Source organism: Netta rufina (genome assembly GCF_964035555.1).
Source record: "Netta rufina genome assembly, chromosome: 8".
Taxonomy (NCBI): Eukaryota; Metazoa; Chordata; class Aves; order Anseriformes; family Anatidae; genus Netta; species Netta rufina.
The window spans coordinates 10,748,731-10,773,859 of record NC_140131.1 but is presented as its reverse complement, the minus strand read 5'-3'; the positions used below and the strand labels follow the sequence as shown (position 1 = coordinate 10,773,859).

At 44.1% G+C, this 25,129-nt stretch overlaps 1 protein-coding gene across 2 annotated transcripts in view; it reads left to right on the top strand.

Moving 5' to 3' along the window:
• Positions 1-25,129, top strand: part of ST3GAL3 (ST3 beta-galactoside alpha-2,3-sialyltransferase 3) — a 167,514-nt gene that overhangs the window by 123,018 nt on the left and 19,367 nt on the right. For both annotated transcript variants that reach the window (XM_084291395.1, XM_084291394.1), the window contains 2 exons: positions 1,498-1,684; positions 21,512-21,658. In XM_084291395.1, coding sequence (XP_084147521.1) covers positions 1,498-1,684; positions 21,512-21,658 — 334 coding nt within the window. The remainder of the gene's footprint in view (positions 1-1,497; positions 1,685-21,511; positions 21,659-25,129) is intronic.

The following is a 25,129-nucleotide window of genomic DNA, read 5'->3' as shown; positions in this document are numbered from 1 at the left end:
AAGCTTTCTTTATGTTATGCTTAACTATTTATCTGTTGCCTTTAGGGCCGTTTGCTCTTACAGTATGAAAGGTCATCCAGCCCACACACGGTGCCTTGAAGGTTAAATTATGTTCGTAGTAAAGGTGACTGATGTGTGAACGCTCAGTCAGCCTGAGAAGAAAAGACAAGGGATCAGGCTGGCCGGGAGCACCGTTTTTGTATGAGTGAGGGGGATATAAGCCCTGAAAAAAGGCTTCATCTCCTGTTTAAATTGTGCTGGTGCTGATTCTTAAGGTGCTTTCCATTTAATATTTTATTACCAGTGTTAAAGTATTTTTACTAAACGTATACAGGAATTCATTCTCCTTAATTCTGAATAGAATTTCAGATTCTATAGAGGGATTTTCTTCTACTGAAAGGTTTCCCACCTAAAATGCTTACCCGGGCTGAAAAAGACAAATCCAGATCCTCGTTAACATTCCTACATAAGAAAATTTGCAGTCCATAAGCACTTTCCAGTGTATTGAACTACCGCAAGTCAAGAAGGCTGCAATAATTCAAGCAGGCAATGCTGTTCCATCAGGGGCTGCTGTTTGATGTCAGCAGGATTTGTATTCCAAGTTATTTGAAATTTCCTCAGCTTTGTGTTTCTGGTATTGAATAGTCTGTCCTACGTACACAGAGAAGTTCTGAATAATGTCATGAAAGTCATCATCGCTGTTAACACCAGAGCAGCTTGCTTTCTGAAGGGGAAAAAAGAACTTCCTGAGGGGAGTTTTAACAAAAGCACGTCTAAACACACAGCATTCCTTCCAAATGCACTTCCACAGCAGCGTCTCCTCTGCGTTGGTGGGACTGCAGTGCTGCTGAGCCTTGTCCCAGCACAAGGTCCAACCTCTTCTGTGCTGGCACTGCAGGGCAGCTCACCTCCTCGATGGGTCAGTCTGGGGAACTAGACCAGGTGCAGACTGTTCCTTTTTATTTATTCCTTTTCTTTTTTCTCCAAAACACATTAGCTGTCTTAGTTCCCCAAACAGTCTCACTGCAGGTAGGATGAGCAGTGCAAGCTCTGGACTGGTGTGGGAGCAAGAGCCCAGTTTCAGACTGCTTAAACTGCCATGGAACTGCATCCTCTGTTCCAGTACAGTCTTGCTTCTGCAAGATATCCCAGGAGTGACTGAACACTAAAATATTAATGGTTAGTTTGTAAGTCTAAATTTGTAAGGACAATATTTTTCTTTTTTTTTCCCCAAAGCTTCCAACTCAATTTAAATCACAAGGGTGAAGTGCAGAAGTTGCTTGCATTATATTAAATCAAGTAATTTAAATAGCTTTTAATTAAACTGTTGCCACTTGGAATAAAGCTTTGTAAATGTTTACAATGAAGAATTGCAAGGGTTATGTTTGCTGCCATAGCAGCTGTGTACGGAGAGACTGGGGCTGGCAGCGATGCTGCATCATTGTGCCTGAGTGTAAATGGGAACCCATGACAGCGTCTTCTCTGGTTGCCCTACAGGCTGAACTCCGCTCCGGTGAAGGGCTTTGAAAAAGATGTGGGTGGCAAGACGACTCTCCGGATCACATATCCTGAAGGTGCAATCCAGAAAATGGAACAGTATGAGAAGGATTCCCTGTTTGTTCTGGCAGGATTCAAATGGCAAGATTTCAAGTGGCTGAAGTACATTGTTTACAAGGAGAAAGTGGTAAGAGCACTGTTAGCTGGCATTGTGAAGGTCACCTAATTAGAATTGGTGTACAGACGTGATACCACAGGCATATTTGCCACGTTTTGGTCTGAGGAGAGTTCCTTTGTGTGCCCTGCTGCATTTAAGTGAAGGCTTTTTTTTACGTCCATGGACTTCAGTTTTAATTAAATATGTTTTACAAATACATCTGCTCCCTGTAACCTGACCTTGCATCACAGATGAGGCTTTCTATTGAAGAATACGTAGCATGTGCTGTGAATAGTGAATGTAACTTTCGTTTTAAAGAGTACATGAAAGGAACGGATTTTGCATAGGTTTTTTGGACTCATAGGGTTTAAGAGCAGAGGAAGGAAAAGAACAATGATAAGAGAAGGAAATGGGTGTTTGGGGGTAAAGATGCAATGACTTTGGATAGGAGGAAGAGACAGCAACAGTACAATTTGTTGAAAAGTCCACCACAGACTTAATGTAACCTCCTGAATAGCACAAGTCATTATACGTTCCTCAGTTATTGCTGTACTGAGATTCATAATTTGGGTTTGGCTAAAGTATCACCTGGAAGAACAATAACAAATCTAATTTAAGATGACTGAAATGGTTAAGATACTGTTTCCCCATGTAAGTATTTTGTCCCAGTCAGTTGTATTAGTGCTCTTCTTTAGTACCGTGGACCTGTTACAGGGTTGTTTTCTGTAATTCACCCACCCTAACTGGAATCAGGTTGTGATGACTGACTTCTTGTTCAGTGGATGGTTTGTCTGTACCTGTTGCCATGAAGATTAGAATAAATGACCTCCATTTAGCTATGATCCTTGTTTTACAAATCATATATTTCTGTTTTCAGATGTTCTTTCATGATTTTTCAACAAATAATGAGACAAATGGATCGGTATTTGGAGGGTGGGATGTTAGCTTATGTGTTGGGGACAAAAAGAGGAGGTTGGTAGTTTATATGCAGAATTAAAACAGTCTGGGAATATAATTGTATACAGCTGTGATACAGACGGCCTCAGGACTTCTACCTCACTTGTGTCTCACACTGGCACCAACTTGCATTTATTTCTCTGTTACAGGGCAGTTGTTGTTACCTGTTAGCCTCTGGACATGCACAAGTGGCCTTTGGTAATGTGAATAATTGAATCAGAAGGTTTCTTTGTGGTTTCTGTCCTGCTTCTGTTCCTCATTCTAGGCAAAGGAAGGGCCTGCATTTAATATCCTGATGGTATCAGTGCCCTGCTACCTGAATGTCATTGTGGGAACTCGTAGCCTTTAGCTTGAAGTTCAAAGGACAGATTGGTTTGCTTCAAAACAAATTGAATTTCCACCTGATGTTTGCAGTCAAGCAGCATTGGCTGTAATGTGGCGTCCCCTGGTCCCGTAAAGATATGGTGAGCAGTTTGTTAAAACTTGGTAGAAGTCTGGGAAGAGCGATTGCAGTCATCATAACTGAATGCTTCAGTGCCCAGCTTGGCAGAGAGCAGGAAGAACTTGAGCTTCTCACATTGCAGGTTATTTGAATGCTCTTGTGGTTGGCTCCTTATCCTTCATTTCTTTGGAATAAACACTACTTTTTTTTCAGTTCTTTTAGGTGATGTTTTCCAGATCTCTTAATTTCTGTTGCTCTTTTGAAAGCTCGCAGTTGATTCATATTTTTCTTAAAGAGCACTGTCACAAATGTACAGAGAACATGAAATAGAGAGGAGCAAACCACTGGCCTTGCAGTCCTCACACTTCATACATCCGCTGTTGTGTCTGCCTTTGTCACGGTGGCATGGGACTGCAGGTGAGCGTCCAGCTTGTGGCTCACTCTGCCTCCAGGTCTCTCTCTGCAGAGCTCTCCCATATACCTGCCATTCTTTCCAAATTCATGCCCTCTGCATTTTAATAAACATACTTTTTTACTCCATCATCCAGGTTGATAATGAAAGCACTAAACAGAATCGGTTCATAGGAAGACCCCAATGTAATATGTCCTTCATTTCTACAATGAGCCCACTGAGAATTCCTCCTGGTTAGGGTTTTTTTTGGCCACTTTAGAACTCATATCACAGTAGTGTCATTAATAATGCTCTTTAGCAAGTTTGTGAAAGTAATATGTCAGAAGCTTTACTGAATTCCAGACCATGTCTTGCTTCTTCCTATGTTTTTCATGTAGGAAAAGAAAGGAAATCTGTTTTTCCTGTAGAAAATACTACATTTTAGTAATGATATGCTCTTGACAAATCCACCTGGATTAGTACTTATCTTCAGTGGTTTTTTATCTTTATTTTCTATAATTAATTTTCCTATTCTGAGAATTTATATCATAAATCAAGTCTCTTCGCTTTTTTGCCTTCCTAGGAACTACTTTTGTCCAATTTTCAATCCTTTGACACCCTACCTGTTCCACATAAGTTCCCAAAGGGAATCATCACTGGTTTTGAGGCTGCTGAACCAGTTCACTGAATATTTTAGGATGAGGTCCAGGTGACTGGAAAACATCTGTCTTGTCCTCTCTAATCTGATCTCTCCCTATTTGAGGCTCAGATCTTGTTGTCGCTGGCTGTAGCTGCAAGCAGGTGGCTAGCACAGCTGCTTTTTTGAATGGAGACTGATGCACAGAGTGCTGTCTCTTAGCTCGAAGAACTGGCCCGATGGAGAACCACCAGTGCTACGGGAATACGGCGTAGGCGTCTGTTTGTTCTGGTAGTGAGTGCTAGTATTTTTATCAGTGTGTGGTAAGCTCAAAATGACAAATGCCTGCCCAGTGCTCTCTGTGGACAGTTTCTGGTTCTCTCTCTTCTGTTTGTCTGGAGAAAAGGGGCATTTTTCCTTTCCTGAGATGCTTAATTTGATCTAGAAGCTCCGTACTCCAGTGTTGCTTTTTGCTTGTCTGAGATTAGGCCTGTCCCTCTGCTAGACTTCAGCCCCGCTGCAAACGAGTGGTTTCAGCCAGGAGTCCGACCTCAGGACAGAGATAAGGGAAATTAAAGCATCCTGCTGAAGAACGTGACTGCTGTGGGAATGGACACAGTCCTTCAAAAAATGGGTCAGATTCTGACCTCTGTTTCCTTTGCCCCTGAATTCTGATGGCAACTGCATGTTTCCATGGTAGAGTCGTGGGTGGGATTTGAGACTTTCTGATTTTCTTCAGACGTTGTCAGACCTGGAGCTGCTTGGACCTGCATGACCGGAGGTTCTGGGCCAGGCACTGGGATCCTTGCTTAGTCCTCTTTCAAGTAAGTGAAATCAAAGGGAGTTTATCCGAGAGGGAGTAAATGAAAGACGAGTGGCTATTTATTACCAGGGTCAGTGGTCAGATAAGCTGATTCTCCCTGCAGCTGAGAAGGATTTGCTCTGTGTTATGTTAGTCTTTTGGCAACACTTGCACGCTGAGAAAGGGATAAGTGCTTTACTCTGTAGAGAGGAGGATTTTCAGGAGATGTCTTAAGGAAAGAAACAGCGTGATGCAGAAGCAACAGCAGAACAGTAAGGTAGAGGATTTGATGCCTTACATTCAGTAAGATGAAAACCTTTCAGAGACTTGCATGATGCGCCAGTGTCCTGTCTGTATTTAGTGTACACTGTGTACAGGAAGAGGAGCACTGGAATATAGACCAAAGAAAAAGGAAAAGCTCAGCCACTTTTTATTTCTCACTAAAATGTATGGAAGCTGGGGGGGGGGAGGGAGGGGGGCAAAGTAGAAAGAAAAAGAAACCTTGAGAAAATGTTAATATAAATAAAAAAGGACAGGCTTGGCTAAATGATTGTACTGTGTCATCAGCAGAGCAAAGGTAACTTGCATCAGAGTTCTGGGTGAGCTGGCGCTCAGAATTGCAAGGCTGTAGCAAGTTAGGGCAGTACTGCATCACTGGAGAGTATAGACCTGTACATTACTAGGGGAAAGGTGGGTGAATCTGGGCAAGTTAAACCCTGGTAATCTGATTTCAATCCTTTGACAAGCATTAAACTCAAGGAGCAAATCATTGCACGTGTTGCAGGTAAATGGGGAGAAAAGGGTGTGGGATGGAGAAAGGTGACGTGTAGCAGAGGCGGGAGGATTGCACCACTCTAACCCAGTATTTAGATGGACAAGGGGAAAGGAACTGGATTGGAGCCCCAGACTTATTGCAGAAAGGCCACGGATGTGAGTTGTTCGTGCGTCTTTGGTGGCTGGCCTGGCAGTGCTGACTTGCAGTCGTTGCTGCAAGAGGCTGCTGGCAGTGCCAGGTACCCCTGCTCAGATCAAACAGCTTCTGGTAGCGCATCCCCAGCGGTGGTTTCTTATGGACACTCACTCTCAACGGTTGTGCTCTGTCCTGGGCTGTTTATTGTCCCAAGAGCCATTACCCACCCATCTCGTGATCCACCTTGCTCCTTCCCACAGCTGTACCATCTTGCGTCACCTGGGTTTTGTCTGTCACAGGAGCTCTTCCTGGACATCTAAAGTAACAGGGGAATTACGGAGTGGGTTTTTTCTGCTGTATATTTCCCTTCTCCATTCTCCTGGGGAAGGATTAAAATAATAGTCAAAAGCTGAAAGTTTCTTCACCGCGTTCCGGGTAGTTGCTTTTGAAACAGAAGAATTTACAAGCAGCAATTATGCAAACCAGCCATCACAAGCTGGCACTGAGGCTGATTCCAGGGTGGTTTTTTTGCCTATCATTAGTGAATCAGAAGGAACTCTCTTGTTTGCATAGGGCTCAGTTCCCTGAACATCTGGCACATGGCAGCAATGCAGCCAAGTGAGGGCAAAGGTTTCACTAGAAATTGGCAGCTCGCATGCTTCCTTCTCGTGCGGTAATGAGCCCGCGGACACTTCCAGCAGGGATCTCTGCAGCCGCTGCCAGAAGGAGTCACTTGTGCAGTAAGCGCCCGCGGCACCTCGAGGCTCTCTTTGATAGTGAAAGTCATAGGAGCGAGTGAGCACCTGCCTGCCAGCGAGGCCAGGCGCGGCTGTCTGTCTGTCCCTTGCAGGGGCATGCCTCTGACAGCTCGCACGATGCCATCTGCAAAGCAGCCGTCCTCCAGTGCTGCTGAGACTCCAGCAATGGGCAGGAGATAACCCCTCTTTCCTCATCCCAGCACGTGCCTGTCACTCTTGCAGAGGTGGTGGCAGTGAAGATTTATTTACTGTTAACCTTTTGTTTGGAGCTACCTTTCTGCTTTAAGTCAGCAGGTTGCTTCCAGTCCTGCTGCAGTGCTACGCCACCTTCCCTCCTCGATCAGCCTGCCTGTGCTGGAGCCAAGGCCTGACCGCTGCCAGAGCTCTCGCCGTCTGCTCAGCCTTTATTTAGAGATTCCCTTCTTCCATTCATGGCCTTGTCACGATTCCCTCAATGGCCTTGTCACGCTATGTGTTTGCCAGGGCAGTCGGCAAACGTCACGGCCTCGTAGTACGCTGGGGATTCCTTGGAATCCGAAATAGCCTTGCAAGGGGGCTGCTCTGCATCCCTGAACATTTGAGGAGCCAGGATGCTACCCCAAACAGCTAGAGGACAATAGAGAGGCTGTGAGTCTCTTCTTGCTGTCCAACCCAAGTAAAACCTCAGCCACATGCACGTATTTCCAGTGAGTTTAGAGCTTGAGCCCAGCCCCTGAGCAGGCGGTTTCTCTGGGTCCAGCTGAGGAGGCAGAACCTGCTCTTTCTGACCCTGTCACTTGCCCTTGGTGACAAATGGAGTGGCCACTTACAGTTTCACTCCGAAGTCTGCTTCTAGACTGCAAATATTTTCTTTCTCTTGCCTCCTCCCAAACAGTTGTTTTAAAATATTTTGTTTTGCATTGCCTTAATGCATTATGGACATGAAGTTTGGTTACGGAGTTATGCTGCCTGATCCTGTATAAGCATGGCCTTGTGTCCTCCTGCCCTCTTTGGCCTCTGGTGGAAGGGGACAGAAGCTGCGTTTGCTGCTCCATCATTAATAAGAGTAAGCTTTTGATTTGGGAAGCCATCCTAAGGATTGTCCTATTCTATGAATTTGACTTTTTCTCTAAATAGCCATTATTAATAATCCCCCAGAAGTATAACGTAGGAAGGCATGGCTGGTGAGTAAGGCAGCCAACATGCATAAAGGACGTGATGAGGCTTGTGCCAGGGGAGAGGTGAGAAAGCCTCTTTATTGTCCTGTGGTCCAAGCACACAGTGCAAAAGACCACTGCCACTCAGAGGATGGGGGAATTTAGGAGCAGCTGATAGCAGACACACCTTACCTCGTCGTCAGGATAGGTCAGTGTCTGGGTTGGGGCAGCTGAACCATTACTAAATGCTGAAGCAAAGAATTAAGCGAATAAAGCTAGAAGCAGGCTCTTCTGGCTCCTGCCAAGTCTATGGCTGAGGAAGAAGTGGGAGAGTCTGCGTGATTTCTTCTGTGTAAAATATTCTGTGTAAAATATTTATATGTTATTTTTTTTTTTCGTTTTACATTTTGTTCTCTTTCTTGTTAGCCTGTGCTGCTTGAGGGGTTGTGCCCCCACGGTCAGGACCCAGTGCAGTGCTAGGAATGGCCCAAGGGAACCAAGGGAGACTTGCACATTTAAAAATAAATCCCTTGCTATGACAAAGGAGTCGAGTGGTTTCCAGAAGACGTAAGGTGAACACTGGTGCCATGTTAGAGAAGGTGAGCCAATTTTTTTCCAGTCTTGGTGAGAAGAGAGTCTGGAAAATATGTGGGTATGCTATAAAAAAATCTTGCCCCTGCTGACCAGAAGAGGGAGAAGATCTTGGTTCTGTACCGTGTAGCTTTCAGGTAGCGCCGTGGTGACAACCATGCAGGAACCTCAGCAGACAAATGACCCAGTTTGCAACATGGGCCTTGGGGGAGACTTCCTGGCCAGATTCCCAGAGGAAGGTTGTTGGTATGGAAAGTGCAGGCTGGAGCTTGCCCTTCATACATACCTGCATGCAACGGCGTAATAAGATTAGGCAGGTCACTGCATAGCTGAGAGCTGTTCCCACCCAGGCATACATGTACTTAGGGTGGCTGTAGGTACACCATCAGCCATCAGCTGGTGACAGGGGCTGCTCTGATGCCATTGCAGTGTGCCTGCACGGCACTCGATACCATCTGGTGGATGCATGCTGCACAATAAGTTGTCCACCTGGATTTGATGGCCGTCACATCCCCAAGTCTGTAGCAATGTTCACCTAAGCTTCTGAGGCAGATGAAGAAAACTGAAAAATATCCATAAGTACATTATTGTCAGGGTGAACAAATTCCAGGTATCAGGCCTTTGAGAAGAGTCTCTATTTGCAGGAGTAACGTCATAGATGACTCCAATTTTAGACAGATGTTCCTTAAAACTTCAAACTAAGATTCAGTTGGTATGCCTGCCCTTCCAGTCATTTCCACAGTATACATAGCTTTTGTCCTTTTTTCTCCCTTGCTTTGCTTGCCATTAACAAAATTCAGTTTTCCTTGCTCTATTCTTCCCACTAGAAGAAGCATTTATTCATGCTAGGCTTCAGTAGTCCTTAAAGAACCTTTATCCCATATCTGCCAAGACAGCATCATCTTCGTTTCTGGCTCAATAATCCTAGCTGTGACATGAATACTCTTCTCTAGTTCCTCTTCCTTCACATCATTCTTAAATGAAGAGACCAAAGCAGAATTACTGCCTGAAAAGGCTGAATCATAGCCCTACTAGGCATCCTTTCTGGGATTGCCTCACCATCCTGCTTTATCCTTAGACAACTTCTTCCTAAAATTGTCATCTTCTAATTAATCTCTTCTGATGTCTGCTGCCATCCAGCTGATAGTTGCCTTTTCCGAGCATTTGACACTCCTACCTTCTCCATCCATCCATGACTCAGACAAAGTTTTAAAAAAAAAATGGAGAATTTAAAGAGTTTCTTTTTTTTCCCCATTTCCTTCTTTTGAAAAGCTAATGTGAGCAAGGGCCAAGTGAAGAGCTAATGCAGCTGTCTTGAAAAAGCATCAAGAGGGTGCTCATGTTGCACTCTCCCTCTTTGGCAGGCACTGGCTGTATTTAGACATCGACATTATGCAAATCCGAGTAGGTGCATTTCAAGGTCATAGTGCATGTAAACTCGGGTTAGACTGGTAGCTGCCACGATCAAACACAGACTTGGAGTATCTAAAGCGATCCAAAGGATTTCATCCCAAATCTGGGGCTGGTTCTAATGAAAGACACATAAACATAAACAGCAGAGCTTACAAAATCACCCGCTCACCTGTGATTTATGTCCTCCTCCCTCTTGCACCACAACTCTCTCAGGTTTCCTCCACCTCATAAATACCCCCTGCCTTCCGTTTCATCCCTGACTACTGCGTGCTTCCCTGCTGGCCAAGACATGCATGTTCACTGGGCCATACGTATGTGATCGGGCACCTGGCAGACGTGATGAGCAGCTAAGTGCTGAGTTCACACGGCATCAGCTCCACCTGGCCTCCCGTGCAGCTGCATGGGGTCTCTTCACCCCACCGTGCATGACTTTACCACCAGTGCAGCCCCTGCTTGCTGAGGATCTCGCGCTGCCCACGTGTGCAGCAGATGTTCAGCCGTACCGGAGCAGAGCTTTGTGAATCCAGCACATGGAAAAAGTCAGAGAACATCGGCAACAGCAAAATGGAGACATCGCCCAGAGGGGTATCAGCCGTTCGTGCAAGTGTTAGTGGAATAAAGATGTTCTGTGTTAACACTTGAGGAAAGAACTACAAGAATCATTTGAAGTCTGCAAAGCCTCCCTTAGCCTAAGAGATTTGGGTTCCATTTATTTAGTTTATACATGAGATTTTGGGGAGATTTACTTATAGTCTCTCTGTATCTACAAAAGAAGAAACTTTTTTTTTCCTCAAAAGACTCTTTAATTTAGTTGGAATAAGAATATCTGAAGCGAGGCAAACAACCAAAAAAGGCAGCACATTTGTATCAGTATAATTACTTGTGCTACATCTGCCCTACAGGCTTGATGAATTTGCTGCTATTTGAAGTCTTAAAATTGAGACTGGATGTCTTGGTAAAGTCCTGCTCGACTTGTGGGAGAGTGAAGGACTGGTAGAAATCCCTGAAGGCGGGTGCACCGCTCCCTGCTCCACAGGACATCCAGGAGGACGTCAGCAGGATCTCCCTTGGCATTTTGAGCTGTGCAGTTACGAAACAGCAGAATGTGGTGGCTAGGAGCTGAAGCTAGATAGAATCAGCCTGGACAGATGTTATTTCCTAGAGATATGGATTTATAGTTCTCAAATGACATACCTGCAGAGGCAAACGTTGGCTTCTGACAACTTCTGAAATACAGATTTAATCCAGTGTCTGGGAAGATTGTTTTGCATGGGTGTACCCAGGACCGAGCTGCATACTTGTGTTGCCTTCTGGCCATCCTTTTCTGTGACCTATGGGAAGCCCTGTCTTCACTCTCTCTGACCCATTTGTTGACTCTGAGGAGCAGGATAGCAAGCCAGTAGTACCCTTGGCAGCTTTTTGTTGATGTTAGTTGCTTCATTCAGTCGTGTGTAGGGTTCACTGCAATTTTTTCTCTTCCCAGTGCATGCTCAGCCAGCTCTGTTTCTGTGTCCTAAGGGAGAAGGCTTCGTGGAATCTGAGGTGAGCAACCTCCAGCATAACAAAATCCCCCAGAAGAGCCCTTCAGAAAGCATTGCAACACCACAGGATGCTGTGAGTTCACCCATGTGCAGCAGGAGGACTCACAGAGGGGGGAGAAGCACTGATTTGATTTTGTAAATAAAATCACATGCTTTCTATCAGTGGCTGAAAAGACGCTCCCTTTCACGACTCCAGGAATCTTGCTATCTACATTTTTTTTTCTTTAAACTGAAAAAAAAAAGTTTGAACAGTAAATATTTATCCAAGATGTGTGGTTGTTAATATGATCCAGTCTTCAGTCATTTTGAATGGTGTCATGATGACAGATGTTAATTCAGAAAGGAACAGATTGGACAATTTATGCCCGAAACACATGTGTTCCTTGGCGGCCTACATGGATTACTTGCATAGTTAGTGCTGTCTGAGCAATTTGTAATGTTGTCTCTGCCTCGAAGCACCGAGGGCTCCAGGACAGGGGGTTGATCTATATCTCCAGTTAGCTATAATAAACACCGAGGTAACTAAACTCCCTGCCTGCTTTTATCTTCCCAAATTTATCTCTCCCCCTGTGCTACAGCTGCGCGCGGTGCTTCTGGTTCTTCTTTAGAAGAAAGCAGTTTCTTCCAGCAGCAGAGGAAGATGTGCACAGGGTGCAAATCCCTCACCTCCTCCCCTAGAGCTCATCTCTAGATTCAGCTTCTCTCCTGCCACAGCACACGGTTATTTAATGCAAACGCTCAACAACTGGATTGAAAACAAACCACTCCACTGTAGGTACTAAGCAAGAAGGAGACTCTGGGAAAATCTTTCTTTTTTTCTTTTTTTTTTTTTTTTGGCAGTATTTAGATTCTTACAGTTGTGAGTTTATGGAATATGTCAAACGGTGTTTCCTTTCTTATTAGGACCAGGTTTGTGGAAGCATTAATATCTTCTTTATATCCTTTTCTTTAAATAGGAAGCATACATCTGGAGGAAAATGGCCAAGCTGATGGGTGCACGAGGCTTTTGCTAGGTCAACTCAGGAGGTTTTCTCTGCTGGTTGATTGGTTGTGTTCTGGCCATTTTCAGTGAAATTAATTTTGCCCACTACTGACAAGTATGGCAAATAGTGGGTCTGGCTCAGGCAATCAGTGCTTTGTTTGGAAAAACTCTCCAATGTAAATGTTCTGTTTAGATGACAGTTTATTTAAATTATCGTCTTTTAAGAATATTAAATAATGTTACAAAAAACTCATCTTTTGTAAAACACCTATTATTAATGCAAGTCGAGACAATAAAGCAGGGCAGGAGCTTCCTGGCATCTTCCCAGACTCTTGTTATTTTGACCTTTCTGCTTTCCCCTTCTAAAGGATGCTGGATAATTTGTATATGTTCTATACGAACACTCAGTGAACATAGAAATTATTTGGCTTCTCATTTCAGCAGAGATGCCAAAATAGGAGAAGACAGCTTTTTTGTGTACTCTTGCTGTAAAAACAATGTGAAAATTTCCCTGGAGACTCTCTTTAAGATAACTTCAGAAAGTGATGAGGGTTTCTAGGCCATAATTTCTACTGTGGTGATTCTTTAGCTTTTTTTGTTGTAATGTGCCAAGAGTTTAGTCTAAATATGTGTTGTTTAATGAGATGAGATCTTGTTTGTATTCAAACTCACAAACTAGTTCTGCTCCCTAAAAAGACTTTGCTGATGGCTTGTCCTCAAGCGCCCTGGGATACCCTTGTGTTTGCCACCAAAACCTGCAAAGACAGCACTCTTTCATTCTCTTTTTTTTTTATCTTTTTTTTTTTTCTTTTTTTTCTTTTTTTCTTTTTTTGGTTCTAGCATACTCTTATAAGTAGAACAGGTAGCTGTGCTTATAGTTGGGATCACCTTAGGTTTTCTTTTGTAAGCAACCAGGAAAATGACTATCATTTTATTATGCTTTCACCTTCGAGCTGATGTTTTCCATGCCACATGTTTGGCTTAGCTGGAAAGTTCATCTGAAGTAATTTAGCTGTCTCTCAGGTTAAGGCTAGCAAAAATGCAGGTTTTCTACCAGCTAGAAACAAACAAAAAAAACACACTCTCCCACCCTATTTTGGTGAGACACTAATTCTTCAGGGCAGTGGCTGGGAATTGGCCAGGCTGTGTCCCATGGCAGCCTGCTGGGGCCCTTGCAAATCCTGTAAAATCCACAGCACTTCGTTCCACGGGGGCTGTTAGATGCTGGCAACTCAGTTCTGAGTGAACTGAGCACGGTCCATCCTACCAGACTTCATGAGCACTGCCTGCCTTGCTCAGGTGCCCTTTCTGTACCCTTAGTTGGAACGTGGCATCTCCAGGATTTACGAACAAAATGGGATTTTCCTTCCAATTGTTTCTCCACAGTGAGACGGGGGCACAGGGCAGCAGAGAGAGCGGGGGGTATCCTCGGGAGCCCCCTTCCCTGCAGCCTGGGCTGATGCGTGGCAAGAGAGCAAAGCAGAGTCCCGGAGATTGAGGGTGATGAGTCCTGGGATGGCAGGGAACTCCTGCAAGCATGCAGTTTTGTCAGGATTGAATAGTTCAGGATCTGGTAAGAGGATGCATTCTCCTTCCCTAATGGCTGATCTCGAATGCAATAGCCTACCAGGGCTTGTAGTTGCACTTAGAGGACTGTGCTCTGAGTTCAATTACTCCACTTGATGGAGGTTTTTTTTCTTGAGTTGATTTTTTTTAATGTATTGAGTTACACTGTAAAACTTTTTAAAGAGCTTTATGGTTGTAAAACAAGCCATCAGAAGCTAAGAAAAGCAAATAATTTAACGTTGTGTTTTCAACATTAATTCAGTTCTCCTGTGCAGATGTTATTCGTAATATGGATATAATAATGTTGTCCTCGCTCTTGGAGTACTGCTGTCTATCTAGTGGAGGGGGACACTGAGACTTAGTCTGATTTCTGTCATGGAAGAAGTTCAGCCTTGGTGTGAGCATCTGCAGAAGCCATGGAACGTGTTGTGGAGAGGAGAGAGCAGAGGAGAAATAATGGCCTCCTCCATTCAGCCTTTGAATGTCTGTTGTGATGCTGAGCTAGTTAGATCAGAAGTTCCCAAACACAGTTTAAGTCCCATGAGGCAGATGTGCAGGAAAGGTGTGTGTTCAGCAGCAGGAAAAGCTAAATGAAGTTGTACTGTTCTGAAAATGTTCTGAGAATTGAGGATAAGGTATCTGAAATTGAACATCTGAAGGCGGTGGAAACTGGGCATTCATCAGTGTGTTTTCTTCCCTGTAAAATGTTGTGATACATGCCAAATACTGCAGAGATGCTGTAAATATCAAAGTATTGCTTGTAAAGCACTTAGATGTATGGCAATATTAGAAAACCCGTGTGGGAAAATTAGAAAGTCAGTGTTCACAACAGAAATACTGAATTTCTGAAGTTGCAGGGCTGTCCTGCCTCAGCGCTTACTAACATGTGGATTTGGCCTTTCAGCCGTGGTATTCTTTTAATAGATGTTATGTGAGTATGACATTTCATAAACTATGCAATAAAAATAATAGTGAATTAAAGGGACTGGTCCCCTATGGTTATAAAATATCCCCTAAATAGTAATAATATTATAGGGCCTGTTCTTCGTTGGGAGTTTTCTGAAACTCTACTACTTTAGATATTTTTTCATTGAAGGGTTATTATTAATGGACGACAAACCACAACACAAACATAAATTATCTAAATCCATTGCTTTTACTAAAAACTTCCGTCTTTCCTAAGATATTTCAAAACAGGAATATTTCTTCAAGCTTTGGCTCAAAATCCAGCTTATGTTTTGAACAAAAGAGTCTGTAGTACAGTCTATCCATCACCCTATCTGCACATAGCGCAAGCACATCTTCTGATACGCCGTATGTGAGCTATCATGTATGCTTTGACTTATGAAACACAGTATTCATCAGATTAATCTTTAGTTTTCTTTGCAGCCAATCTGATATGTTCCAAGTTCCATTTTCTTCAGAGGACACCCTCTTTTGCTACAGAATTTTTTTGTCTTACAACTGTGAATCATGTTTTGCTCTCAGTTACACTGATTGAAATGTAGAAGTACATGAAAAGGACAGGAATTGCGTTGGATTTGCAACATGCATCATCCAAAAATAAATTTGCTCTCCTGACTCATTAGAGCTGGTCTTGGCCTCATGCTTCCTAGTCTTGGGAATGGTCGGACAGCAGATGAGCAGTACAGGAGGTCTGCGTCTGTAGGTGAGCTGCATCACACCCAAAGTTCAAATGAAGTGCAGCAGGGCTGTTTGTATATACTTTGCTGTTTATTCATAATACGTGCTTGTATGCCAACAGGGCAGAAACTTGCTACTAGCAGCCATGGGAACACTGTAGTGTAGAAGACTGAACTGATACGTAATGCATCAGCGCTGGCTTCCCAGATGGCTTTTGTCACTGCTGCAGTTGCTGCTTTCAGAGCCAATATCTGTGGACGCAGCAGCTCCCTGTTCCGTGTAGCCCACATGTTGGGCGCAGAGTTTAAAGTCTGCAACTCCCACTTGGAGCTAAGCTTCCCTTCTCTTGTGGTTTTCATGCAGAGATCTCGACCTGGCTATGAAACCTTCAGAAACTAATCTCTAAGCCAATGCAGTGAAGTATTTATTATTAGCTTCAACTTACAAAGAAGCATGGTTAGATTTTTTTTATTTGTTTTAGTTTTTGTTTTATGGTGGGTTCTTGTCTTTAAAAAGTACTGTATGTTAAAAGGTGCTTTTGTCTTCATCCTGCTTTGCTGCTGTCTTTGCCACTGAAAACTGCGTAGAAAACTGAAAACTCTCTGGGTAGAAAATCTCTTTGGGTTGCGCACTGAGGCACATTGGTAAAAACTAAATTTGAGGGGTTTACAACCTATTGGGAGTCCTCTTGGCCAGTATGTTAGCTGATAGTGCTGTGAGGCTGTTGGGAGATGGGGCGTGCTGACTGGGAAATGGCCTGGGAAATTATAACCATTTTATTTTAGACTTTAAATTTAGACTTAGTGGGAGGGTATTCAGAGAGAAGAAACAAATTATAAAGATTAAAACTATCATATTGTTGGATGCTCCAAGAGCTGCATCTCCTTTGGTAGTGGGACAAGATGAAGGAATGAGCACAAGGTGCAGTGTTCCTGCTTCAGGCAGGGCAAGAGGGCTTTTCAGCAGGGCAGGTAAGAGCAGAACAAAATAAAGGTTTGAGTGCTGGCCACTGGAGCTGTGTACAGAGGGTAGTGAGGGGTTCTCCATTGCTTTGAGAAAGTTGGGTAAATATATATCAAGTGTGGGCTAGTGGGTCTGGCTGTTGACCATCAACCTGGATTGCAGGCTCTCAGCACTTCTGTTCTCGTTGCTAAAAATTCCTCGTTGTTTTGATAATTGGTGGAAATGATGAAACTTCATTTATATTACCACTTGTAGAAGAACATTTTATAGGCCTCCATGTCTACTTGACCTCTGAGAAATGCATAGTTGGCTGATAAGACGGTTATTTTCTAGGAAAAGCACACCTTCCATATTTAATCCAGTTACGCCTGAGCAGAAACCTTTCAGAAACCTCTGCAGATGGATTGCTGCAGTACCCTGTGTTTGCATGGCACTGAGTGCTTGTGGGTGATGGGTACAGGATAACTGCATTCCAGCCTAGGTGGGGGCAGCGATCTCAGTGAACCAAGTGCTCCAAGGCACTCAGAGGTCTCGTGACTGGCATGTCATTCTCTGGCTTTTGCTTTCCTTCTTGCCCTTCCTCTCCATTTCTGGTGTTACCAGGGTTTGAAAGAGCAGTAATCTCCATTTGCCATAGGTTCTCTCTCCAGTCTTGTCATCTTTCCTGTTGCTCTGCAGCACAGTATTGCATGCCTGGACCTAATTCAACTTTGTTGGCTCATAGTTGACCTTTAGAGCCTCTCTGTCCCCTTCCCATCAGACTTAAAAGTCTTCCTGAGCAATGCTTCTTGCACTCCTAAACCTAGTAGTACAGAAAAGTACAGAGGTACAGAAGAGGGATCATCTGTGTCATTAGGGTGCCATAACATTACCCCTCATTTTGCATAAATATCAGAAATGCAGTTATTCTGTGAGACAGCCCCTAGCTGTTTGTAACTTCCTTTAAGGGGTACTTCTTGACTAAAGGTCTGAGTTTCCATATTTTATTTTAGAGTACGATGTGATCCACCTTGGTAAATCTGGGAACAGGAGATGGAAAACTGAACCGAGACAAAACCAGCCTGCAACAAACCATCTGTCCCCCTTAGCGTTCAGTACTTCTTTGAGTAGGTAGAATGAGGGATTGTAGCTGGGCTGCCCTGCCCCTGGAGCTGTTAGGTGAGGTGTGCCATGTTTTATCCCTTCCTTATAACTTGCCATCTCTGACATTTTACATGCTGCACCTCTCTGAGGTCCCGGAGCTGAGTCTGTTGCGGGGATATTGCTGCTGCTCTCCCTAGATGAGAGCTGTGCAAGAGATTGGCTTGAAAACCCTGGCCCATCTAGATTTTTGCTGGCCCATCTAGATTTTTGCTACTTTTTAGTCTCCTTTAAAACTTTTTGTGGTGTCCTTTTCAATTACACAATTTTGAAAACACTCCAGAATTGCTTAGAAGTGCTGTGGCCCACAGAGACTTGTACTTCAGCCATGCTCTCCTGTCCCCGTGTTGCTTGTTTCTTTATGCTTATGCTATAAGCTCCTTTAGGCAGCACTTGGCACCACGCATGTTGATCGGTGACTAAGATTCCAGGTGCTCGGTAATACCAACAGATAATAAGGGTGGGAATTTAAAATGGGGATGTTTTTTTCAGCCTAAACCCCGAGGTCTCCGTGTGAGCGCCAGGAGGTGATGAGGTACTGTGGGAACATTGCCCAAGCAGTTTTCAGAATCACTTTCTGACTCATTATCCTAATGGTTATCAGGAAGAGCGATACCGTGTCCTCAGAGACCTGTCTTCAAGCGCTGCAAGGAAGCAGGCTTAGCTGCTGGAGCAGGGGGATGCCCCCAGCTCAAACCACGGCTCTGAGCTGCTGAATCTGGCAGGGAGCTCCTGCCTTCCCTCCGAGCGCCTGCCGCTCCTGCTCTTGCTCCATCTCTCCTAATAGCCTAAAGAAGGGACAGAGTTCCCCGACGGGAAGCGATTGCTTTGGAAACCTCGCCGAACATCTGTGTCCAATCAGACCGAACATCTCCACGAGGCAGAACAGCGGCCCCGTAGCCGAGCATCAGCGGTAGCGAGGAGCCTTGGCACGGGCTGCGCTTCCGACCGTGCGGCTCCGAAGGGGGTTGCGTCAGGGGAGCAGCCTCCCAGGGCTTGCAGTCGTGGTGGTGCTTTGTTTCGTAGCCTGCCAGTGACAAGCTGCAGAACAAAACCACAAAGCTCGAGATGCAGCTCGAAATTACAGGGTTTGCAGAGCCAAACCACAAGGCTGAGAATTTCAGTAATTATAAGCCAGGAAAACAGTTTTTAGTTCTTTGTGAGTAAGGAAAATCCCAGGGCTTTGCCTACTGTGTAGGTAGAAATATGAGAGCCGTCTGCTGAGACTCCCCATCTCTCACTGGAATTATTTTAGAAATTACAAATGGAAAACATACCAAAATGAAAGATGACCTGAGATGTCCCTCATTAAACTAAGGGGAATTGCACAGAAAAGTTTCAGGGAACAGCACTGAGCAAGCAGAAATAAGACCAAAAGGACAGACCAGAACAATTTCAGAACTGTGTAACAGCCAAGGAAAGTAGCCAGGGAAATACTCTGGATAAATGACAATAGAAACAACCACAACAAAAGGACCAAAGTGGACAGGTGTATGCCATGGATAGCATCCGTGTTGGTGCTGTACTTGCACTGAACCGATGGTGAGGAGCACAGATTTGGCCCTAGAGATTCACACAGCACTGGAAAAATGAGCAACTGTGATATGTGTAATTACATTTTCCCAAATTGCTCAAACAACAACAAAGTCTTGAGACTTTTTATGCTTTGTTATTTTTTCTCTTTAACATTATATATGTGTAATGTAAAAAATAAAATTAAAAAAAAAAAAAAAGTAAAAGCTCCTTAACGACCAGAACTTCTGTAGAATCTTCTGTGGAGTATGAATCCAAACAAAAGGCAGTTTTGTTTTAAATACCTGGCAGACCTTTGATTTGTTTGCAAAATTTAAGCGATGCCTTATTTAGAGCTGCACGTGAAACCTTAACTCAACTTACAAATTTATTTTAGTTTCAGGATCACACGGTGTTTTTCCAGGAAGTGTCTGCTTGAAACTATGATCAGATGGTTTCATCGAATGAGTAGCTGTTCAAGATTTTTGTTTATCATCTTCGTTTCTGTGAGACCTGGAGCATGCTTAATGCAAGCGGAATCTGAGATTTTTTTTTTTATTCCCTGGAACTGGAAGACCTTTGCTTTACATGTGCTCTTAGGAAATTCTGAAGGTTTAATATTTATCCATTTTTAAATGAATTTTCACAAGGATACAAAACTCAGCTGACATACCAGATCCCTCAAATCCACTGGTCAAATGGATGTAGTACTTCGTTAACATTTGTGAAGTAGGATATTTTTTTCCAATATTTTTGGTTCAAAAATGGTAGGAACACTCAGTGGTTGAAAATGTGGTGTTGTAATGGAGAGTGTTAGATCACTTTGACTGCAGGCATTCTTGCTAATTCAACTGTGATGAAAGAACACGAGTTATTAGTTAGAATTTTTTTCCATTTAGGGTCCTGAGAGCTCTTTACCGTTGTCAGCGTGTGAACTTTAACTCTCAGGATCCTTGTTTTGGGCAGCAAAAGTGTATTGTGTTTGGGCAGCTTGGAGGTGGGACCAAAACAGGGCATCGGTGGCATTTGGCTGTCTTAGACTATTGGTTTGGATAACGTACATCCTTATTTCTTCAATGAATTGGCTGTATTAATGCTTTTTGTAAGGTAAGAGCCATCTACCGAAGTTTCCTTCTTCAGGATCTGAAATTCAGTATGAAATATGAACATGGCCATTAGATACTAGACATGGGAGTGGTCTGCATGGGAAGGCTCTGTAAGTGTTTGGTGCCACGTGTTGTGAGAGCTCACACAAGCTGTGCTCAGTACAAGCAGTGTGAGAGCTGCAGTTGGCATGGGCTGTGGCATAATTACCATCAGTAATTACAGGGGTGGTCGCTACTGGCCATGGGAGGCTCCTGAGGATTTCGTGGGAGAATATTAACATTTTCAAAAGTGCCTTGAAAGCAACTGTAAAATCACTGTTATGCTGCAAGCAACCCCAAACTGGTGTAAATAATGGCTTGCTGTTTACCTAGTGTGTGGTTTTTGTGTGGAGTTTAATGTCTGTCTGTTGCTCGCCTGGGAGATCGCAGGGAAGATGTGAGAAAGAGGTATTGAACTGGATTACCCTGCCAGAGCTGTCAGCAGATTAACATTCCTGCTATCCTCCCTCCGCCTCGCTCTGCGTTTTTAACCCAAAGAGCAGTGAAACATGAGGATGTAATGGGGCTGGAAGTCCACAAACAAGGAGCACCTGGCGGCTCTGGGAGCAGTGCTGTGCCCGTCCCACGGTGGCTGGACCAGGGGGAGCACAGATTTGCAGTAATGTAGCAGAGAGACACAAGCCTCCCTCTAGGCAGGGCTATCGAGCAGGGCAACAATTCCAGGCCAACGTTCTCCCACCTCACTTTGCAGGGTGAAGGCTTTAAATAAATATACACTGGGAAAAATAATGTGTTTTTTTTTTAACTCGTGCTATGAACATGCATGGCCTTTCACAAGACTGTATGGCACCTTTATAAGCTTATGACTGAATTCACCTAAAACCTGACAGAAGGTAATAAATCTAGGATAACGTAGGAAGTATGCAGCTTACACACAGAGCAGAGCTGTGCGGTCATTTTTCGTTCTCTGAATGTTCTTTAAAACATTTGCTATCCAAGAGTGCATCCCCTTGCAGGCAGGTGGGAGAGATCACAGCGTGTGCTGGAATGCTTAAGCCATTAATCAGACCAGCTGAAGTGCCAATAGGAGTGAAAACGTGGCACCAGGGAGGGGGTTATTCGTGCTGAAGCCCAGGCCCCTCTGTTTTCCTTACACTCGTCATCCAGCCTAGCTCACGTGGATCTGCAGAGGATGCCATCACCCCTCCAGGGTGCACCCTCCCACCATCAGCTTATACCAGTGCCTTGTGGCAGTGAGCAGTGACAGCGGGAACTGCTGCCAGTAGTGCATTTTAGTAGAATAATAGCAATCGGCTATTTTTTGTGTATAATTATTTGCCTTTTTTTTTTTTCTTTTTGTTACCAGAGTGCCTCTGATGGCTTTTGGAAGTCAGTCGCAACCCGCGTCCCGAGAGAGCCTCATGAGATACGTATCCTGAATCCCTACTTCATCCAGGAGGCAGCTTTCAGCTTCATTGGACTGCCTTTCAACAACGGCCTCATGGGCCGAGGGGTAGGTATCAAACAGAGCAGGCAGAACCAAGGGGAAGGGCGAGAACAAGCAGCAGAGCAGTAGGATTTTGCTGTTCTTTTTCCTCTTGGCCTCCACAATTGAAGGGAAGGGCCTTTGGCTCTGTTGTGGGGGCAGTGCTCAGCCTACTTAAGGGAAGGCAAGATCCTTCCTTTTTGGTACCAGGAGATGGCTGTTCCAAAGCACCTTTTCTGGAGGCAGCCCTGAGGCTTCCAGCACCAGCTGGGTGATTTCCTGCCATGTGCAGCCTGCTAGAAGAGCACTTCTCTGTGTGGCTCCTTCCCAAAAGGAACGAGGAACCCTGCTCTCTGTATCCTCAGTGCATCTGGACGTGGTGCAGGTCATGCCACAATTTTATAATTTGCTGTCCTCAAGGAGGCTGCAGCCTAAAATCACTGATACTGCTCTGCTGCTTCTGTATCCCAGGTTTACTGTAAAAAAAGTGTAAAGGTTTGATTATGAAACTTAGGAAACCTAAGAAATTCTGATCTTACAGTGGCAGGTTTTAGATGTAAAAGCTTACAGAAGAAAACAACGTAAATATAGTTTTAGGTCATAGTTATTAACAAAACACCTTTGTGATCATTCTAGTATCCCTATCATTATAGTATATTTGCGGTGTCAAAGCATGGATTTGGACTAGACAGAATAGTGCCTTATTTTCCATGCTCTAATTATGTAGTGAATTCTTTACAATATTAGAGAAATTTATTTCCTGAAGATCAAGTAGGTGGGTGCCTGGAGGTAAGAAATTCACCGCTTAAAATGTGGTGTGCAAGATGTACAGACAGATTCAGCCACAGAGAATCATTCTTTTCAAAATGAGAGCTTCTGGCATCGCTGCCTATGTATGTACAGAAGTTGTCGTATGGTCCTAGAAACACTGGATTTTAACTCCAAGTACTGAGGTTATCTTACCCAAATATTCCCTTCAGCTAGGATCTAGTGTACTTCACCTCTCTGCATTCACCGTGACTTATCCTTAGAAGGATGTGGTCTTGATTCATGTTCCATAAAATAAGGACTGATGCCCCAATGAGGGACAGAAATCATCAGGACTTTGCTTTTATTTTTTTCAGATTTGTTTTTATTTTTAAACACGTTATTTTAATACACAAGATATTACTTAAGCTGAGAGGAGAGGAGAGAATCCGGAAATGAAAATGCTGTGAACTGAAGTTTATGAGGTTTTGATAGGTTGTTTAACACAGATCAGATTGGGAAATGAAGGCAACTAAATTGAAACCTCATGTTTCACTTCATGAAAGTGCATTAAAAAATAGTTTATGGAGCTTTAAGGCAAGCAATCTTTGCCCATGACCCCTGCTAGGTTGTGTAAATTGTAGTTTTTTCCTTGAGATGGGGCAGAAAGAGCTCTGCAGGTGCAGGTACATGTGTGGGGCCGGGATGTTAGTAGACCCCATGTGTCTGGGCAACGACGGTTTAATATACTGATTCTGTCAGAGTTTAAGAACAGGGGGAGAGTACCTGTAACCTGTTGGTATAAATTTTACTGCAGACGTCAACTATAGACTGGTGTTACAGAGCTGATTGGACTTCATTCTAGTGAACACTGCTGCATCAGTGCGAATGCTTCAAAGGAAGACACTGCTGCCAGTGTAAAGAGGCTGAGGAGAATCCTGGTGGTACAGATTTGACTTTGTTTCTCTGAGAATTTAAATGGGAATAATGGAAATCAGAGCCATGTAGACCAAGAATCCAACTCTGATTAATGATTTGAGAGAGATCCAGCAAGATGAGTTGGCCCTGTGAGGCAAGCTAGAGCAAGGAGCATTGCTCCACAAGAAAGCTATGTGAACATAGCTCATATAGCAGCTGCAGAGCATAGCTGCTTGGGTTCAGTCATGCTGTAGGGCTGCAAGACGGCTTGAGAAACTTTACTCAAGAAAAAAGCAACCTGGATGGGGGCAGGTTGGTGCCTCCATGCTGAAAAGCAGGGTGGTGTGGTGGGCAAGCTACACACAGGAGGATCAGGGCTGGGGATGCCTCAGTAATCAAGGCCGACATGAAATCCTCACAAAGGGCAGTAATATTCCACTCCTCTTTGGTCCCGATGCCTAAATAAACTTCAGTGTGCCTCCTGCACACCACATATGGTAACAATGTGCTGCCAATTAACTTTGTAATTTGGTGGCTTTTTCAGCAAGGTTGAGGAGAGCTAGTAAAATAGTTCAGGGCTGATCTCAAAGCGTTTTTTCCCAGGATTCAATAAAGGCTGAATGTAGTAACAGCCTCTGCTTTGATAATATAATTTGGGCCAGATGGTTCTGGAGGATAGCAGGGGGGTGCAACTCAGACGTATTTAGATTGAGCTTGTGGTATTGGTGGCTGGCAGTCTGAGTGAGGAGCAAAACTGATCACCCACAGCGAGCAGTGACTTCTCTCTGGGATGAGTAAAGCTTTTCAGTTTTCTCAGTCCATTTACTTACGTCTTCAGAAAAGAGAAAGCTCTTTCCTACTCCATAGAGACTTATCTTTTCTTGGGATAAAATGATGATAAAGAACTTCAGTGTAGGATCCTAGTAGCATCTGGTGAAATTTAAAGACATGTCAATGCCTGAAGCTGGTTTAATACAAGAGAAATGAGCTAATCTTGTTGATTAAAGAATCCTCTTAATGAGTGGGCACAGGCCTGGCTGACTAACTAGACAATGGTGTATGCCTGTGGTTTGTGTTTTGGTGGAAGTTCTGCATTTACAGGTCTTTTGGGCTTGAACCCAAACAGCTGTGGTATTGCAGCCGGTAATTCAGGCATGCAATAACCTACCCTACACTGCAGACAGATTACTGGGGGACAAGCACAAACATCAGTTCAGAGGTGGCATTGCCTGTTGCATGTAAAACAATCCGATGGTTATTGCTGTGGTGCTTTTTACTCTATACTGAATAGTCCTATCCACTCTGTAGTACTCAGGGCCATTTAAGCAGTGACTTTCTAGCTGCTGAGCCATGGTAAGAGGAGACTGGGAGGGCATTTCAGGTGACACAAGTTGTCAGGACTCTGATCAGGGACTCTAGTGCAGAGTGGTGCTTGTGTTTCTCTCTGCTGGAACAGTGCATCCAAGAAACTACTTATGATCTAACTTCTTCTGAGACTAAATTCTGCTGCCCAGAATTGTAAGCCTTGGTTTGTTCCTATCCTGAAAATCCTGGAGATCCTGTCTGGGTCTATAGACCTCATTAGGAAGGTAAAATATCCACCTCTGGACTTCACCCAGCCTCAGCACCAACTTGCCAAAGGAGGAGCCATGTGCAGAACTGCCATCAGGCCATGTGCAGGAGTGTTATCAGGTACCCCACCGTGGATTAGCACCTCTGCAGAGTGCTGACAGCCCACATGCACTTGGGGATTAACCTCTGATGCTGGAGCGTTAGCACTGTGTGCCCTAGGGCTTCTCTTTGCTATGACATTGAGTGGACAGGCAGTCTTTC